This window comes from Salvelinus sp. IW2-2015, linkage group LG14 (assembly GCF_002910315.2).
Source record: "Salvelinus sp. IW2-2015 linkage group LG14, ASM291031v2, whole genome shotgun sequence".
Taxonomy (NCBI): domain Eukaryota; kingdom Metazoa; phylum Chordata; class Actinopteri; order Salmoniformes; family Salmonidae; genus Salvelinus; species Salvelinus sp. IW2-2015.
The window spans coordinates 11,069,724-11,089,509 of record NC_036854.1 but is presented as its reverse complement, the minus strand read 5'-3'; the positions used below and the strand labels follow the sequence as shown (position 1 = coordinate 11,089,509).

Genomic DNA, 19,786 nt, shown 5'->3' with positions numbered 1-19,786 from the left:
TGATTTGGTGGTTTAAAGCTTATAAGTGTGTTCTATTGTTTCCAGCTAATCTCTCACATAGAGGACGAGGGTCTGGACACAGAGGGGCTTCTACGGATACCCGGAGCAGCCATAAGAGTCAAGGTCATTGTTCATCGTTGTTGATAGATGTAGTCTTGCTTCATTCAATGTCTGGAAGTATTTGCATGCTGTAACAACAACTTAATGTAGCCAAATTCTTATTTCCCTAATGGAGAGGTTAGTGTGGATGATATGATTAGTGTTGTACTGTAGGATGATGTGATAAAGCCTCCAGTGTGTGTGTGGATGTGTTTAACTATACTTGTGGGGACCAGAAGTCCCCACAAGAATAGTAAACAAACAAAAATTGGGGACATTTTGTTGGTCCCCACAAAGTCAAATGCTATTTCTAGGGGGTTAGGGTTAGAGTTACGTTTAGGGTTAGGAGCTAGGGTTAGGAGTTAAGGTTCAGGGAAAATAGGATTTTGTGCCCCCACAAGGTTAGTTGTACAAGACTGTGTGTGTGAGAGGGAGAGTGCGTGTGTGTTAACATGTGACCTATGTGTTCGGCTGGCAGGCGGTGTGTGTGGAGCTGGAGGGGAAGTTCTACGAGGGCCTGTTCCCATGGGAGAGTCTGAAGCAGCACGATGCAGCCAGCCTGCTCAAGCTCTTCATCAGGGAGCTGCCCCACCCGCTGCTCACTGTGGAGTACCTCAGCGCCTTCATCGCAGTGCTTAGTCAGTCCCCCTATACATTATGAACCACACTTTCTATACATACAGTGGTGCACTGTATGTATACTCATTTACAATGTTATCTCGATTCCGTTTGAGTTTTGTCTTATGTTGACTCATGGATTGGTAAAGCAATCCCATTGTGGTTGTGATCTTGTTCGTTTGCCTTACTCACAGAACTGCCAACTAAGAAGCAGCAGCTGCAGGCTCTCAACTTGCTGGTCCTGCTACTTCCGGAGTCCAGCCGTGATACACTAAAGGTAGATGGCTCTTTTCCTGTGCTAGTTCTCTAGCCAATACAGTATAGTCTCATGTATCTTATGGTGGTTTCAGGTGCTGATGGAGTTCTTTCAGAGGGTCATAGACCACAAAGAGCAGAACAAGATGACCTTGAACAACGTTGCCGTGGTGATGGCTCCAAACATCTTCATGTTTAAAGGCTTCCGCAACAAGATCAGTGAGCAACAGGAATTTTCCCTGGCCACGGAGACCGCCAACATCGTCCGACTACTCATCAGATACCAAAACCTGCTCTGGACGGTAGGCTCAAGTCATGGTGCCTCATTTATCAATATTGCGTAAACTAAAATACTACTTACGAATGGAGTTTTGAATGTTTGTATGCATAGAAAAAGTGTGATTTAACAAACAATCATACACACACACACACACACACCGGTAGGAGATAACCATTGATAAATACCAATTGTTCTCAGCCTCAGTGCTCATGTACGACCTTGGCTATTTTAATTTCGAAACGCCCCTAATTAACCATATATAGTCAATCATAAAGCATGTGGGGAAATACAGCACCGTGCCATGAAATACAACGTCGCAACCCAAAAAAGCAAGAAAAATATATTTTCAAAGACTGAAGTAGAGGTGCTAGTGTCAGAGATTGAGTACAACCAAAATGTTTTATTTGGTTGCTCAGCTGTGGCTTGACCAGTAACAATGAAAACATAGCTACAAAGAGAAGACTGTAAAGACAATTCGTTTATTTTGCAATGGCAAATGTACTTACGATGAGTAGGCCATCCATCCTCAACTCCCTCCTGCAGGCGTTATAGGCCAACATTACTGTTCTGCAAAATGAACGAGTCGTGCAAATCACATAACCTATCCCCTGAACATTAAAAGTGGAGGCCTTTTCTGTTCACATAGTCTTTTTGGGATGGTGCTTTTACGGTGACGTGGGTCCCGTCTATTGCTTCGTTAGTATTGGATGTCAGTGGAGGCTGCTGAGGGAGGACAGCTCATAATAATGGCTGGAATGGAATAGTATCAAACACATGGTTTTCATGTGTTCGATACCATTTCATTGACTCTATTCCAGACATCAGATATTATGATCCGTCCTCCCCTCAGAAGCCTCCACTGTTGGCTGTGCATCTGAATGTCATGTTTACTTCTTTTTTTAAGTGGGTCTTAAATCCTCACAAAAATCCTATAAGATTTGATTTGAGAAACGATATCTGATGAGCCAATCTGTGCATTCTGGAGAGAAAAAAAGTCCCACCTGTCTCTAAAAACGTGCTCTCTGCGAAATGCAGCGTTTGCCAAATCCTCCAACAGAGCAAGATCAGCCTATCATTCGATTTCCCATTGTTAAAATACTATAAAAGACAATGGTTTCACTTGAACTTTGTGCCTATAATTTAACAAATGACTGTACTTTGTAGTGATTGTTATCGTAACAAATGCACTGATGTGGTCAAATGATATGCCTGTCAAGTTATGTTGCATGAATTCACATTGGAAATACAATGAAATTGAAAATAATTGATTTATTACTCGCATAATTTCAGACATTTTCAACATGTATTTTCCCCAATCTATGCTTGACAGGAAGTTTCCTTATTCCACCACTTGTGCGTACGCATGGCTGTGTGTGAATTTACAGACACTCGAGCAAATGTTCATATTGATAAATGTCACACTTTGCGTGGAAATGAACCCACGCATGGTTTATGCACAGATTTGTACCTAGGTATGATTGATAAATGAGGCCCCTGGACTTTATGTATCGGGCTACTGTATGTAATTGGTATGGCTCTTCAATGGCACAATTTGTAATTGTATCTTACATTTTTCACAGATTCCTAAATTCATAATGAATCAAGTCCGAAAACAAAACACGGAGAACCAGAAGAAAATGAGCAAAGACCGCGCCATGATGAAACTCCTAAAGAAGATGGCCTATGAGCGAGAGAAACACGAGAAACAGGAGAAACCCCTCTCTGAGGTGAGGGCAGCAGTAGCAGACAAAGAAAGGCGTCTGTTTGTTTGTAGCACCTGTATATGGTATTCCAATTGGCTCTGCGACCGTACTGAAAAGCAGAAAAGCAGCTGAGGGCAATACCCATGCTGTTGAATGAATCAAGAGGAGAATATGTGAATGACTCGACTCAAATGCCTTCTGCGCTTCCTGGTTCAAGTGATGAAAGAGGGGGAGTGGCTCCCCTGTGACACCTATTGGCAATATGTAGAACTGCAACTCCGTTTTTTTATTGTTTGAAAATGACAATAATGAAGAAATTGCATAATATAACAATTTGAATACCTCAAAGAATATTTTTTATTGAAGAGCAATTTTCAATAAATGCTTTTTGTATAACTGCTGTACATTTGTAGTGGTGTAGTATGGAGTACAGTAGCGACACTAGTATTATGTTGGTTAGCTGAGACATGTCTGTGTTGTCTCTCCCCATGCAGGTGGACAGTAGTTCTCAGGGCTTCATCAGGGTCCAAGCCCCTCAGTTTTCTAAGGTCTCCATGGCTGTCCAGCTGACTGAAGAGTTGCAGGCATCTGATGTCCTCAGCCGCTTTCTCAGCCAGGACAGGTGAAAACAACACCCCTCCCCCCCCCTGTTCTCCGAGGGGCACTACTGTCATCCCGTTACACACCAGTCACCTAATGATTACTCTCAGCCCACTCCCTCACACAGGGTATTCTGAGTGCAGTTAAATTACACTACAGAGACATTTACACCCTGGGTGGGTTATAACTGAGCAGCCTATGGTTACTGTTATTTCTGTGACACTGCACGGCGTGGCTCTGATTTTTCTGTATTTGTATACTGCCCTAGAAAGGCAAAACAATGCTGATTTTCATGATTTCGACTGGCTCAGAAAAGCTGCCAGCCTGTCTGTCTCGTCCCGACTCCCGACACGTTCATTACCAAAGGACAGTTGGAGATCGAATTTCAATGTTGCAAATGTCGGCGAGACAGACAGCAATGTTATTACAAATCTCTGCTGTTGAAAACCAAATGCTAGTCTAAAATAAATGGGAGATAATTTCTGGATGCTTTTTACAGTGTAGCTCTAGTATATACATTGCCTGGCTGGGCTGATGAGACAGTGGATTGCGCAGTCACATGGAACAGAGTCTATAGGCATTTCAACGTCATAGATGATTTAGCCGGTACTAACTTGTGGAATAGACACCGGCTGGAATGCGGTTTTAACCAATCAATGGCCAGGATTACACCCAGCCGTTGTGTATATATAAGTGATAATGCACTGATGTATTATCTTATTATGAAGTAATTTGATTTGACCTACAGTGAGCTCCAAAAGTATTGGGACAGTGACAATTGTTGTTTTGGCTCTGTACTCCAGCACTTTGGATTTGAAATGATACGATGACTGAGGTTAAAGTGCAGACTGTCAGATTTAATTTGAGGGTCTTTTTATCCATAACTGGTGAACCATTTAGAAATTACTGCACTTGTTGTACATAGTTGTTGACCATGAGTATTGGAACAAATTCACTTATGTGAATTAAAGTAGTGTAAAGGTAAGTATTTTGTCCCATTGAATACATCAAGCTTGTTGGATGCATTTGCTGTTTGTTTTGGTTTATTTTTATTATTTTGTGCCCAATAGAAGTGAATGGTAAATAATCTATTGTGTCATTTTGGAGTCACTTTTATTGTAAATAAGAATAGAATATGTTTCTAAACACTTCTACATGTATGTGGATGCTACTATGATTACGGATAATCCTGAATGAATCGTGAGAAAGTTACAGATGCACAAATATCATACCCCCAAGACATGCTAACCTTCTCATCATTATAATAACAGGGGAAGTTAGCATTTTTTGGGGGGGGTATGATATTTGTCCCAATACTTTTGGTACCCTAAAATGGGGAGACTATGTACAATGCATTTCTAAATGTATTTCTAAATGGTTCACCCGATATGGATGAAAATACCCTCAAATTAAATCAGAAAGTCTGCGCTTCAACCTCATAGTCATTGTATAATTTCAAATCCAAAGTACTGGGGTACAGAGTCGCAACAACAAAAAATGGGTCACTGTTCAAATACTTTTGGAGCTCACTGTATGACCCTTAAAATGCAGATACTGCACTCTGCCTTTTTAAGGTATGACCTTAAACAACTATACGGGTAATGCAAAGTCTAAATGCGTTTATCCAACTTTTTTGTTGTTTTTCCTGTTTGACTTTGTATGGTCATTTATTTGACTTGGGTCATAGGTCAAATCAGTGGTCATGGTTGATATGCAGAAAAAATTAAATAAGATAATACATCAGTGCATTATCACTTATCTACTGACATATTTGGCTGGACAGCAAATAAACGTTAAATCCATTTTTCTCAGTTTCCCTGTTTGCGTAGTTACTGCTCTTTGCAGTGAAAACATGGTGGCACAAAGCCAAAGTGCAGTAACTTCACTTACTGCTGTTTGCCTTGGTTTTTACTTGGATTTTGTAGTTACTGCAAATTTCACACTCCATTTTCTCTCAAACTGAACATAATTGAACCAGAACACTTGGTCACAAGATTAAACAAATACTACAAAACCTGATTTCAGTCTTAACTCAATTTTGACCAAAAGTGTAGTTACTGTATTTGTATTTTGCCTTTGTAGGGAAGTATAAAAGTCAACTGTTTATGAATGTTACTCTATTTGTAATTTGGTTTTTTTGTTTATCCCTCAGTATGTTGTCTGTGTGTGTGTGTTCTAGCTCTGTGTCTGTGAAGAGAGAAGATCTGTGCCTTTATGAAATCGGAGGGAATATCCGTAAGTATTGCACAGTGGCGTACAAAGTCATTTCACACTCAAACCATCTCATATATCTTAGGTGGCATTTCTAGTTTCTCAAAAAGGACGATTCTATTACAAAGTATTATCTGTAAAAAAGGGAAAGGGGGGGGGGGGTAAAGAAAAGCGAAATGTCAACATCCTGCAGTAGACTGTATTCAGACCATATTCTGCTGTAAATTCATAGTAGTACCATCCAGTAAGTCATTAAAGGTGTTTTAAGGACATGGTTCAAATCCCACCTTCCCTTAATTGGAGCCAGTTTGCTACAGCAGGAAAATGCAGCAACAGGAAATGTGAATTATTATGAGTATTATAATTAGTGGACATTTTTGTAGGGGTTGATACAGGGAAAATCAAATCAGAAATTTCAAAGTAGGAATTACAAACTCCAGAAGCCTCTTTTTAAACCTCAAATACACTACAAGTTTTGAATTTCCTCATGCAACAGGGTGATCAATTTAAGATCCTAGATCCTATCTGTATGTCAGACATGTTCTTTGCTGTGTGTTGTTCCTGAACAGAGGAGCGCTGCCTGGATGAGGAGACCTATATGAAAGACCTGTTGGAGCTCAACCCCAGTGCAGAGTGGTTCATCAAGTGCATCCAGAGATAGGATATCTGACTGCTCACACCCTGCAAGGAGAACGGACGGGGGTACCGCAAGAGAAAAGATTTCTATCTACTTCACCATGACATGCTAATGTCAAGGCTGACCACTGGACCAAAGGACAGGTATTACAGTGTTAATAATGTTGTCGTTTAGAATGCTACTGGAAGTCCAACTGTCAACGCATGAGGAGTTGGACAGTTGTGACCGAGGAGAGCCACTGAACAATAATCTGTGATACGTCTGTGTGTTGATGAGGGCAATTTACTATACCATCAAGGTCCTGGATTAGTTGATCGTAATGATCAATACAGTAAATGGTCAAAAAACCAAGAAAATAGTAGTATTATAATGGTTATAAAAATGACAGGTTTGTCAGACAACATTGTATTTACATGAAATAATAGACATGGAAGCTCTAATATGATTTGTTTTACTCTGTATTCTCCCTTGTAAGACAGTGAGTGCATGCCTCCCCTAACTCAATTTGTGTTTTACTGTAGTTTTTTGTAAAGGTTATATTATTTGACTCGTTCCATCTCACCCAAATACTGTCCAGCGACGTCTGTAATCAGCAATGTCAGTGCTCAATATTGCAGATAAATAGACAAGTTACTAATTTGGTGATATTTCAAAACGATTCTTCCCTGTTACTACTTTTAAATTCACTGCCAAATCATAATGTATAGTGAGCTGAAGTGGTTGGTGGATATAACACTCCTTAGTTCTCATAGAGGGTATTCTAGCCCCAGTTTGCTATTAGGCACTTATCTGTGGGGTCCCTCTGAGCGATCCCTCCACTGTGACTTCTGTCTGTTTCATGTTGACCATGTGGACAGAATATGACCAGTGAAAGAGACAGCCAATGAGAATCAAAGGGATAACGTTAAGTACATTATTTAGATGTGTTTGTTAACATCAGTTCTCAAGCTGTGGTCCTAAACTAGCATTTCAGGTTGCTTCCTAATAACATTAAAGTGTGCAAAAGATACTTTCAATGGAGGAAACAGTTTAAAATAATTTAATGTGTATGTCTGAACATTTCAATTTAGAAAGCAAAAATGATATAACTACAGATATGACTGTGCTGTATGAACTGTGCTAAACGATGTGATTTGTATACCCTCTCCCTGCCCTTATGTTGTGCTTTATACTGTAAATATGACTGTTGAAAGATGTCCCTTTTTGTTGTTGTATACTATATGTTCTACAGCTTCTAAAATGACCACTAAACATTTTGTAAATAATTGCATAATTACTCCTTTTTGATGTGTGTGCTCATTTGGTATAAAGCTACAGATAAATAAATAAATGAAAAAAGAAAGCAAAATAAAAAGTTTCCCCGAAGGAGGATACTGTGTTTTTGTTTTGCTTGTGACTACATGAGTAGTACATGTTTCCTTTGATGCGCCTGTACTGTGGCCTGGAGGGCTTGGCTGTAGTGATGGAAGGGAACTTGGACACAATGAGGTGGCTGGAGCTGGCCAGACTTCACTAGATCACACACAGAGGTCACCATGGCCTGTAGCTGCGTCACATCTGCTGGGGAAAGAGACACAACAGACCCATATGGAAAATATATAGATGAATTAAACAATATTCTGCTGTTCTACCTGGAACTTGTAAGTAATACATATGGCAGCAAATACACTGAGAAGATTCATAGGTTCTTGTAATATCTGACATACTGTTGGTTAACATTTAGACATAACAGAAATGTTGCATGTATTGTTTATACAAACATAAGAGACAAGCTAAGCCTTCTAAGGTCTCATAAATAGGACATACACATTTCAAAGCTCTTTGAATACCACTGTCTCACATCACTTATTGAAGAAAGAAAGTGCCAAGAGTAGGTGTAAAGGGGGAGGATGAGGAGTAGAGAGCTAAAGAGGAGGAAGAGATAAGGAGGGGAGAAAGAGAAGGAGGAATTACTTCTATAGAAGCAGTGAATCAATTTCGTTATTAAGTGGAGATCCCTCAATAATTCTCACAATAGCACATTGGTAGCAGTATCCAGGTTTCCATCCAACCATTACATGAGAATGAATTACCTGACACATGAAAAAAGTCACGACCGGGCTGATGGACACATGAAATGCCGGTACAATTTTATAAATGCCGACAATTTGTTCGTTCGACATGATGGGATCTTTTTGTGTTGGTCAAATTAATTATGCGAAAAATGGCGGTGGAAACGCCTATATTGATATAATAACCTTCATATCGAATTAAACAGAGGATATGTTCTCTGGTCCTCCCACTACGACTCGGGAAAGCATGCAGTTTATTAGGATCAGATTAAATAAATCATGAGCTTGATGCTCCTTTCCAATAAATATCGAGGGTCTTATTCTGGTGACATGATGATCGGTGCTTGACTACCATTTTACAAATACAAATAATATCGCTCTTATCCATAATATTCGCAATGTAGGTAACTTAGCCTACCCGCACTGTATCTGCAAGCTGTTGGCTAGAGCGCATGTACCAAGACCGGAGTGGGCATATTCGCTATATAACGCAACAGCTTTAGTGACAAAACCATCAGTTTAGTTGGAAATGCGATGCGAAACCCATTTAAATAGTATTTTTCATTTGGTACATGGGAATTTAACAGCAAAAGTTATTTTTATGTGCACTACGTCATCACGCACATCATTTTATCCACAAAAGTCAGTTTGATGAAAACAGCTCTGGTACGAAAATGCGCATATTGTTTTATAGCGATTTTTGAATGTTCGCATGAAAATCTGTTGCAAATTGGATGGAAACCTAGCTAGTGACAAATATCAAAGCTAGGCTAGCTTTGGTTAAAACCATGAATGGAAGACCAAAGGCATAGCTGTATATAAATCAACTGTCCAGTAGGTGGTGCTGCCCAGCCTTAACCATGAAAACTCAAACCTGAAAATGTATAGTAATGCTCATGTTTTTGACTTATAAAAACAATGTGAAACCTATATGGAAATAATTCATTTTGTCGAGGTTACATTGTCAGAATATACACACTTTTATTATAATATTCATAGATGACTGATATAATTCATATATTCTGCCTCAAATATGTCACAATCATGTATTCAATTGTGTATGTCATATTTTWTTTTMWTTTTTTTACCGTTATTTTACCAGGTAAGTTGACTGAGAACACGTTCTCATTTGCAGCAACGACCTGGGGAATAGTTACAGGGGAGAGGAGGGGGATGAATGAGCCAATTGTAAATTGGGGATTATTAGGTGACCGTGATGGTTGAGGGCCAGATTGGGAATTTAGCCAGGACACCAGGGTTAACACCCCTACTCTTACGATAAGTGCCATGGGATCTTTAACGAAAGACAGCACCCTACACAGAGCAGTGTCCCCAATCACTGCCCTGGGGCATTGGGATCTTTGTTTAGACCAGAGGAAAGAGTGCCTCCTACTGGCCCTCCAACACCACTTCCAGCAGCACCTGGTCTCCCATCCAGGGACTGACCAGGACCAACCCTGCTTAGCTTCAGAAGCAAGCCAGCAGTGGTATGCAGGGTGGTATGCTGCTGGATAAGGAATATAAGGAGTATAAGGAATATACTGTAAGTCAACACATATACAAATACACCATTGACATATAAGAACAAATATACAAAATCGTACCAGATACTATGTAATTACATTCATTATTCGATTTTTGTAATCATTATTTTCTTCTGCCATACAAGATTCTTATTTGTTTTTTATTATTATTTTCCACATGGCGACATGGCTCAGTCTTTGAAAGTTGGATAAAGTGTACACTAGAGGGTTAAAGTGAGTGAGCTTTGTGCAGCAAGTTTACCTTTACTGTTGTTTCTTTTCCACTGCGTCATCCAGAATCCTTGTAATGTTATATTCTTAAAAATGAGTGATTTCTTTTCGAGAGCCAAAGAAAACAGAAATGTCAAGGATTCGCTGTCAGCAAGGTTACATATGGTGCAATTTACAGTGCAATTTAAGAATCATTTGCGATTATGTTGAACAACAAATATGAACTCACAGCTGGAATCTGGAGAGGCTTTTTGGCCATCCCACCATATGTCACTAATGTTGCCCCATCACTGTGAGGGCATTCAAAAAGAGGGATTAGCATTCACAGAGAATCAGTCCTTTCAAAGCCTAAATTAACATGATGGATTACATTATTTATGCAGACCATGTTGCAGTAAAGATTTAGGCTAGAAACCCTCCTCAGAAACCCACCAAAGACTAGAGAGGACAAGTCCACCACTCCGGCCTCCAACACAGTTCAAACCCAGGATGGGCTTTGGGAGCTCCTAAAATGGCAATACATTAGTGTGGTCTACAGTTAACTGTTGGAAAGAAGCCAATACCTCTAATCTCATCATACATTTGATGGTGTATCTATTCTCTTACCTGAATTACGTTATCCAGACCCAGACATTGCAGGTCTTCTTCAGTGATAACAAAATCAGCTCCCATCGATTTTAGTTCCTCCTCCAACTCTTGTCGATTGGGTCTGAGAGAAAACATGAAAAATGTACTCATTGAATTTGAATATGAATACTGTTGTTATGTTCTGGGTCGATACTAGGCAGAGTCCCCACCTGTCTCTGATGATGTTGATGGTCTTCACCCCCAAGGCAGCAGCTATTTGAATGACAGCCTGACCCACTACACTGTTGGATCCATTCTGTATCACAGTGGCCCCTGCAGACAATGAAMAAATGATTGAATTAAGTAATTATTTATTAATGAATTAATACTTGTTTACTGCTTATGAAGCACCATTTCATAAAACGTTTCACACTTGAGTAACAGTAGCTTATACAGGCAACAAGAATGACCAAAAGGACAGTGTCCCACAGAAATAATGTTTATCGAACTACTGTTGTCTACCTGGTTTGAGTGTAACAAAGTCCTGCAGCATCCTGTAGGCAGTGCAGGGGTTCACCCCGATGGTAGCAGCCGCCAGCAGAGGGATGTCCTTGGGGACCTGGAGAAGGTCATCAGCCTCACACACTGCCTCTGTCCTCCATGTACCTTTAAACAGAACCCCACCCAAACGCTGTCTCACAATGATGATGTCATGTCACACAACACAAATAGAACAAGTAGTTTGAGACTCTTGTCTCAATCATTTCTTATCACTAGGTCTTGGTCAGGGTAAAACCGAAGGTATCCACATGGCCCTCCCACCACTGTGGTTTTACAGACAGAAGAGGAATGTACTGCAGTACTGATGTACTGTTTTCTCACCAAAGCCGGCATCCCATGGTATGGCCCAGTCTCCTGGTCTCAGAGAGGTGACCTTCCTACCAACCTCCACCACCTCCCCCACTCCCTCATTCCCACCCACAGCAGGAAACACTGGAAGGATTGGGTATGTGCCTGTGGATTACAATGCAAATAACTGTTTTATACCCTGTGTAGTCTTGAAAACCCGACCCCTAGGCAACAGCAGCGGGAGGCGAACTGAATGTCTAGAGAGAATCTATGGTAACACGAGGTAACCGGAGCCAGACTCCAGCACCTTATGGGTGCAAAAGGAAAAGTAGGATAATAAGTAGGATAAACCAAGGTTATGCCAAATTTAGGGTTAGGGTTATGGTTGAGGCTGGGGTTAGGGTTGAACCTGTATGCCGACATGAAGCTAGGGTTAGGGTTGTGGTTGAGGCTGGGGTTAGGGTTGAACCAGGATGTGGACATAAGCCTAATGTAACCCTAGCCCTGTTCAACCACCTCTACATACTTTATTCTTAGTTATTATGAAGTGTTACCACATCTCTTAAAGATACAGTCTCGATTAACTGATTATCTATCATGTATTTTTGATTCATGCAGTATGAATGTTACCTTGTAGCATGTTAATATCAGCTGGATTCACTGGTGCTGCCAACATCCTCAGTCTGACACTATGTTGACCCAGGGCTGGCAAGGACATCTGCTCCATTCTATTATATGGACAATAACACAATCATGTAAATTAGAAATTGCCATCCACATTGATGTTTATGTGTTTCTTTATTCATATTGAGCAAACAAGATTACAGCTACAGTTAGGTAGCAATGATAAAGAGTTACAACTGGGGAAACAGCACATGGCCATAATGTCTTTGACAATCTTTTTATATATTTTTCAATTCGCTTTGGGGCTGAAGTTGGCTCCTCTCCTTGTTCGGGCGGCGTTCGGCGATCGACGTCACTGGCTTTCTAGCCATCGCCACTCTATTTTTCATATTCCATTTGTTTTGTCTTGTTCCATACACATCTGGTTTTCATTCCCTAATCACACTGAATGTATATAGTCCTCTGTTCCCCCTCCATGTCTTTGTGTGAAATTGTTTTGATGTTATGTGGGTATTGTTACGCGCCAGACCTTTGTTTATGTTCCATGTTTTGGGCACGTTATATGTACTTCTGTGCTTTCGTTTGGACCGGAATAAAAAGTGCGCCTGTTTACTACACTCTGCTCTCCTGCACCTGACTTCGCCTCCAGTACACACCTTTAACAATTTTCACAAGTATGTGGTGAATTTTCAAAACTCTTAGTACAAAACTCCAAACTGGTAACACTTGTAACGCAGCAAGTCTTATATGTAAAGCCTTCTATTGTGCCCTCATTGATCCAGTATGCAACCATTGATCCAGTATACACCCATTGATCCAGTATACAACCATTGATCCAGTATACAACCATTGATCCAGTATACAACCATTGATCCAGTATACTGTGAAACACTGATTTAATCACCCAAAACACAACGTAATGATATCTTCTCAATTTAATTGTTTTAACGACCAGTTAATCCTACTAGAAAAAATGCAAGATACATGTTTCAAAATAGCCCTTTGAGTGTAATTTGCTACAGCACTGTAAGTTACAGTACATTACACTGTTTTCACATTAGGAAACGCACTTACTTTAGCCCTCAGAATATCCTCTCTTTCTAGCCCATGTCTGATCAAAGGTGTGATCATTGAAGGTGTGATCATTTCACAATCATTGATGAAAAAATATAGATATATTGTTCCGATATAATAAAAAAATAGGTGTACTGTAATCAAATGAAATAAATTGAATTAATTAAATAAACATAACGTTTAGCATGGCACTAGTTTTCATCATGCCGGTATTGAAAATTTGGCCATAGGCTCTCATCGACATTACAGTAAATATTCTCATTGTTTATGCACCTGGGGGAAAAAACTTTTGGCAAGGCAAACTCGACTTGAGTGGGTTGAGTCACTGATGTTATCTTCCTGTCCGGTCTTGTGCCCCCTTGGGCTCGTGTGGTGGGGGAGATCTTCTCTGCCTTGTCTCATGGTCGTAAGTTTGTGGTCTGTTGATATCCCTCTGGTGTTGTGGGGGTTACACTTTGACAAAGTCAGTGGGGTTGTATCCTGCCTGGTTGGCCCTATCCAGGGGTATCTTTAGACAGGGCCACAGTGTCCCCCGACCCCCCTGTCTCAGTCTCCAGCATCTATGTTACAATAGACTATGTGCCTGAGGGCTACGGTCCTTCTGTCCTATCTGGTGTTTTTCTCCTGTATTATCTGGTGTCCTGTGTGATCTTAAGTAATAGCCCTCTAATTGCCCCATCTCTCTCACTCTCACTCTCCCCTCCCGGAGGAGCTGAGCCCTAGGGCCATGCCTCAGGACTACCTGGCCTGATGACTCCTGGCTGTCCCCATCCCCAGTCCACATTGTCGTGCTGCTGATCCAGTTTCTACTGTTCTGCCTGCGGTTATGGAACCCTGTCCTTTTCACCGGATGTGCTACCCTATCCCGGGCCTGCTGTTTTGACCCTCTCTCTCCCTCTCTCACCTGCTGTCTCGATCTCTGAATGCTTGGCTATGAAAAGCCAACTGATATTTACTACTGAAGAGCTGGCCTGTTGTACCCTCTATAACCACTGTGATTATTATTTGATCATGCTAGTTCTATGAACGTTTGAACATCTTGATGAAAGATCTGGCCTTAATGGCCATGTACTCTTATAATCTCCACCGGCACAGCCAGAAGAGGATAGGTCACCCCTCAGAACCTGGTTCCTCTTTAGGTTTTTCCTAGTCATCGTGCTTCTACATTTGCATTGCTTGCTCTTTGGGGTTTTAGGCTGGGTTCTGTACACGATCTTTGTGACAATCTGTTAATGTAAAAAGCTTTATAAATACATTTGATTGATTGATTGATTGATTGAAGTGGATTTAGCAGCTGACATCAATAAGGGATCATAGCTTTCACATGGATTTACCTGGTCAGTCTATGTCATGGAAAGTTTTTCGTAACGTTTTGTTCACCCAGTGTACATATGAAGTGGGTAAAACAGTATGTAAACATTATTAAAGTGACCAGTGTTCAATGACTATGTACATAGGGCAGCAGTCTCTAAGGTGCAGGGTTGAGTACCGGGTTGTAGCCGGCTAGTAACAGTGACTAAAGTTCAGAGCAGGGTACTGGGTAGAGGCCGGCTGGTGGTGACTATTTAACTGGAGATAGAAGCTGTTTTTCAGTCTCTCGGTCCCAGCTTTAATGTACATATACTGTCTCCGCCTTTCAGATGGAAGCGGGGTGAACAGGCTGTGGCTCGGGTGGCTGAGGTCCTTGATGATCTTCTTGGCCTTTCTGTGACACCGGGTGCTGTAGATGTCCTGGAGGGCAGGCATTGTCTACCTGGTGATGCGTTGGGCTGACCGTACCACCTTCTGGAGAACCCTGCGGTTGTGGACGGTGCAGTTGCCATACCAGGCGGTGATACAGCCCGACAGGATGCTCGCAATGGTGCATCTGTAGAAGTTTGTGAGAGTCTTGGGGGCCAAGCCACATCTCTTCATCCTCCTGAGGTTGAAGAGGCACTATTGTCTGTATAGAGAAACCATTTCAGGTTGTCAGTGATGTGCACGCCGAGGAACTTGAAGCTTTTCACCCTCTCCACTGGGCCCCGTTGATGTGGGATGGGGGGTGTGCTCCCTCTGCTGTCTCCTGAAGTCCACGATCAGCTCCTTTGTTTTGTTGACATTGAGGGAGAGGTTATTTTCCTGGCAGCACTCCGCCAGGGCCCTCACCTCCTCCCTGTAGGCTGTCTCGTCATTGTTGGTAAAGCCTGAGGTCAACTGCTAGGAATACCCCCTCTCTCTCTTACTCTCATTTCCCCTCTATTGCTCCAGTGCTTTACTCTGCAGCAGACTTTCTTTTTTGTCAGGACGCTCCCTTTGCTGTTTAGTGTCGTTGGACTGTTAGTCCCCTGCCAGTTGTATTTGGTGTGACATTTTAGTTAAGAGAGTTTCTGTGAGAGTTATTGTTTGTTGTTGTTTGAACTGTATTGCTTTTGTGTGGGACTATTTACATTTGGCCGAGAAGATTTTTTGATATTTTAAGGCCTTTGTTTGATCTATGAACTCCCCCACCCCACACATCCATTCATATCCCCTGCACTCCTCCCCTGGGAGGTAATACAGATTATTACAAATAATTTTATGTTGATGACTGGGTTCTTGTCAATTGCTTCTATGAAGTTGCAGTTAAATTGCTCTGCCATTAAAATTGTTTGAGGTATTATTGATTGGGTTACCCCTGTGCTGTGACGTGTGTCTGGCTACCTGGCAAACAGGCAGTGTTGCCAACTTAGCAACTTTGTCGCTATATTTAGCGACTATTCAGACCCCTCTAGCGACACATTTTTAAAAAATCGACTAGCGACAAATCTAGCGACTTTTTCTGGTGTTATTGGAGACTTTTAAAGACTCTGACGTGAAAGCCCGTACCGTTCTTACTCTTCTCAACGAGCAGCGGGTGCTGCTGTGGGCCCCACCCCGATCCCAAAGCACTCACAGGCGGCCCGTGCAGCAGTCCCTCCCAGCTGCAGTCAGAGCAGGAGATGTTCACCCCTCCGCGTCCAGACTGCAAATGAATCGCGCATGCGGTAAGCAGCTGCTGGCTGATCCCACCCTGGGCGGGATGTATACGTAAAATGTTCTTTGTCTAAAATAAATCACTGCACAAAAATAAATCACTGCATTTGACTCACACAGCCTCAGTCACTTACTCACCTTGTCCACTGTGTGTGCCTCTCTGTGACATAAGATAAACATCTAGCTGGCTAGCTCATCATGTCTCAGTCTAAACTGTACACTCAAAAATACAGAAAGGAGTGGGAATCAAACCCTGAATTCAAAGGCTGGTTGAAGCCGTTTATTGGAGATGATACACGGGCATACTGCCTGTATTGTAAGGGTGATTTCTACGCCAAACTTAGTGATGTAAAAATACACATGACAACTGAAAAACATACTCAAAAGGCAAAGCCTTATAACAGTTCCACCCAAAACAAGCTGCCATTTATGGTTTAAAAAATGTACTCTGCAAAAAAGGCTGAGGCCACCATGGCATTAGCTATCGCTGAACACTATTCCATTCTGGCATGTGATCACATTGGAGAAGCATGTAGAGCTGCTTTCTCAGACTCCACTACTACAGAAATTATTAATGGTGTTCTAGGACCATACTTTCTGAACAAGTTGGTCGCAGATGTGGGTGACCAGCGTTTCAGCCTCCTCCTCGATGAGTCCACGGATGTAAGTGTTTCTAAGTACCTGGGGGTTGTGATAAGGTACTTTAGTGACACCAAGCAGCCAATTGTATCAACATTTCTGGGGCTTGTTGAGTTGGAGGGAGGAGATGCCAAGTCTATAGCCCGTGCTGTTGTGGCTTTCCTCGAAGTGTTGTCTTAAAAAAGAGAAACTCCTGGGGATAGGGACTGACAATGCCTCTGTTATGACGGGGATTAACAATGGGGTCCAAGTGCTGAGGAGGAGTATGGCCTCAAATATCTGGTTCTTATTCGCTGTGTGTGCCACTCTCTGCAGCTTGCTCACATATTTAGGGTGTTTTTCGTTGGTTTTGTCTTTGGTTCATTCACACCTGGTTTTCATTTGCTTTAATTTCTGTGTGTATATTTACCCCTGTTCCCCCCGCTTAGGTTTGTGCGGGGTTATTTTCTTGTTGCTCGTGGAGGTTTGTRCCTCAGTTTATTCACATGTGTACCGTGTGTTAAGTATAGTAAGGAGTTTTCCTCCTTCCGTGAGTGACTGTGTGTTCCATTTGTCTTGGGCGTCTATGGACATTGTACCTGTACCGTTTTGGGACTTGCCTATTAAAGACGCTACATTGACATCTCTGCTCTCCTGCGCCTGACTCCTTAACTACCTTCAGTACGATTACGCAACAAGTCCGATAGAAAACCAAGGCAAACTGCAGTCAAAACACAGTGGAACAAAGCCAGAGTGCAGTACATGTATTTTTGTTATTTTTTTACTGGTATTTGCCTTGGTTTTTACTAGGATTTTGTAGTTACTGCAAATTTGACTCTCCATTGTCTCTGACACTGAATATAATTGAACCAGGACACTTTTTGTCACAAGAAAAAAWAAACATACAAAAATGAATAATATAAAATAAATGGTCACAAGATAAAAATGACACTACAGAGTCTGATTTCAGTCTTAACTAATCTTGACCAAATGTGTAGTTACTGCTGTTTTCAATTGTATAGCAGATGTGGAAGGACCACCAGAGGGCAGGCTGGGCTCACGGATAGTATCCCAACAAAGCATGTGAGACAAGGTAACCAGAGGCAATTAAGCACAGCTGACGGTACTAATGACATATTCTCTTTCCCCTATAAGAGAGAGGAGGGAACAAGCAGATAAAGGGGGGGCTATCTCTGGAGGATGGCCACCAAGAGAGGGGAGCTATCCATGAAGAACCTGTGACTTTTGTTGTAGTTTAAAGATAATTGTATTGTGCTCCTGTTTAATCTGGAGAAGAAGATGTATGTTTTTCCTTGGGAGATTTTCATTGATTATGTTGGAGTGTTTGTATTGACCAAATTCCCTCAATAGAGAACTGTGTTCAATCAAGAAAACCTACTCCTGACTCGTTTATTCCACCTTTCTGCTTTAGTGACGCCAAATTACTTGGTCCGCTCACACAGAGTACATCTATTAAAATCATCAAGTCATTATAATTGTACATTACAGTATATATCATACTATATGTTTATACTTTACAAACYTACATTTTCATTATGTAGTTTACAATCTGTAGTAGAAAAAAACAGAAGTAATTAAGTTAAGGATTAAGTAATAGTAAAATGTATTTTAACAAATAAGAAGACAATCATATTGAAAGTAATGTCAGCATTGCATTGTGAAAAGCAATTACTTTATATGAACATGTATTGCAATGTGAAACATGTATTTCTAGATGAAATACTGATACGGTTTGGTGAAAAAGTGACTGATTTTGTGTGTTGTACTTAGTCAATTTAAAATTTGCTTAGAGTTTTGAAACAAGAACCTTTTAATGATCTGTTTTGAGCAGAACTATTTTCATTTCACAGTGAGCATCTCAAATTCCCTCTCAGATGTCTTCCAATCGACACACAGGTATGACAACATCATATGATCCCTTACCTGACTGTGTCATACTGATGTCCATGCTTTCTGTAGACCAGTGCTGAGCAGGAGTGGATTTGCCGTAGAGAACCAGGGGCCAGGGTGGTTCTGCTCTCTCTCTGCCACAAGGACAGCACTCTCTCCTGGGTCAGTCTGAACAGAGGCCTCCTCATGACGATTGATGCAGCAAAGGCCACACTCTGGATGAACCAGTTCTACTTCTACACTGGGCATTAATGGTACCTCCCAGTAATCTCACTTCCTTAAACCTGACAGTCCTGATAGACTGGGAGGGTGAAGAAAAAATGTGTTTTCCCGTATCTCATCTCCATTGTGGTGGTGACCCTGAAGCTAAATACTTCACGATTGTGTAACAGCCTTCTAAAAATCGTAAATTCCCAAATGCAGCTCATAAGAACGAAAGTCGGGAAAAGGTAAAGTTGTTATAGCAGGGAAGACATTCGTAGAGCTGAATTGAAGGGATAGTTCACCCAAATTACAAAATTACCCATTGGTTTCCTTACCCTGTAAGCAGTCTGTGTACAAGGCATGATTTGGTTTCCAACTGCTAACGTTTTAGCATTTGTGGCACAAATCCCATTCAAGTCATGGTACAGATATTAGAATTTTTCGCCCATGTCCAAATCATCCAATATTATCTCAAATTGAATGTGAAGCTCAACAAAGTCACTCAAAGATGATTTGAACATGATGCACACACATGGATTGCTGTCATACCTTGTCCATAGACTGCTTATAGTGTAAGGAACCCAATATATCATTTTGTAATTTGTGCAAACTATTCCTTTAAGCATTTATACATGGTATTATAAAAATATTATATTTAAATGCACTTCCAAATCAAATTGCAAACATATCTGTTGCTTAGCATTTTATTTTTTACAATTCTTCCCATTTGAGTCCAGTTC

The 19,786-nt window shown here is 41.2% G+C and overlaps 2 protein-coding genes across 6 annotated transcripts in view; one reads left to right on the top strand and one right to left on the bottom strand.

Moving 5' to 3' along the window:
* The window catches only part of arhgap18 (Rho GTPase activating protein 18), a 24,121-nt gene extending 16,349 nt beyond the window's left edge, over positions 1–7,772 (top strand). For 2 of the 3 annotated variants that reach the window (XM_024000205.2, XM_024000203.2), the window contains exons 8-15: positions 46–123; positions 578–737; positions 912–994; positions 1,068–1,274; positions 2,833–2,979; positions 3,450–3,577; positions 5,708–5,790; positions 6,336–7,772. In XM_024000205.2, coding sequence (XP_023855973.1) covers positions 46–123; positions 578–737; positions 912–994; positions 1,068–1,274; positions 2,833–2,979; positions 3,450–3,577; positions 5,708–5,790; positions 6,336–6,427 — 978 coding nt within the window. In that variant the 3' untranslated portion in view covers positions 6,428–7,772. The remainder of the gene's footprint in view (positions 1–45; positions 124–577; positions 738–911; positions 995–1,067; positions 1,275–2,832; positions 2,980–3,449; positions 3,578–5,707; positions 5,791–6,335) is intronic. The other variant, XM_024000204.2, reaches the window with a different exon arrangement.
* Positions 7,762–19,786, bottom strand: LOC111973052 (enoyl-[acyl-carrier-protein] reductase, mitochondrial). 3 transcript variants are annotated; one of them, XM_024000206.2, is made up of 10 exons: positions 18,876–19,786; positions 12,255–12,352; positions 11,658–11,789; positions 11,298–11,441; positions 11,006–11,108; positions 10,815–10,917; positions 10,641–10,714; positions 10,438–10,498; positions 10,240–10,312; positions 7,762–7,963 (listed from the first exon to the last, which is right to left on the bottom strand). In XM_024000206.2, the coding sequence occupies exons 1-10, from the start codon at positions 19,028–19,030 to the stop codon at positions 7,800–7,802; spliced, it is 1,107 nt and encodes a 368-aa protein (XP_023855974.1). In that variant the 5' UTR covers positions 19,031–19,786; the 3' UTR covers positions 7,762–7,799. The 3 variants fall into 3 exon arrangements, with proteins under 3 accessions (XP_023855974.1, XP_023855975.1, XP_070302614.1); XM_024000207.2 differs by having other exon boundaries at positions 7,762–7,960; XM_070446513.1 differs by lacking the exon at positions 18,876–19,786 and adding an exon at positions 16,167–16,299.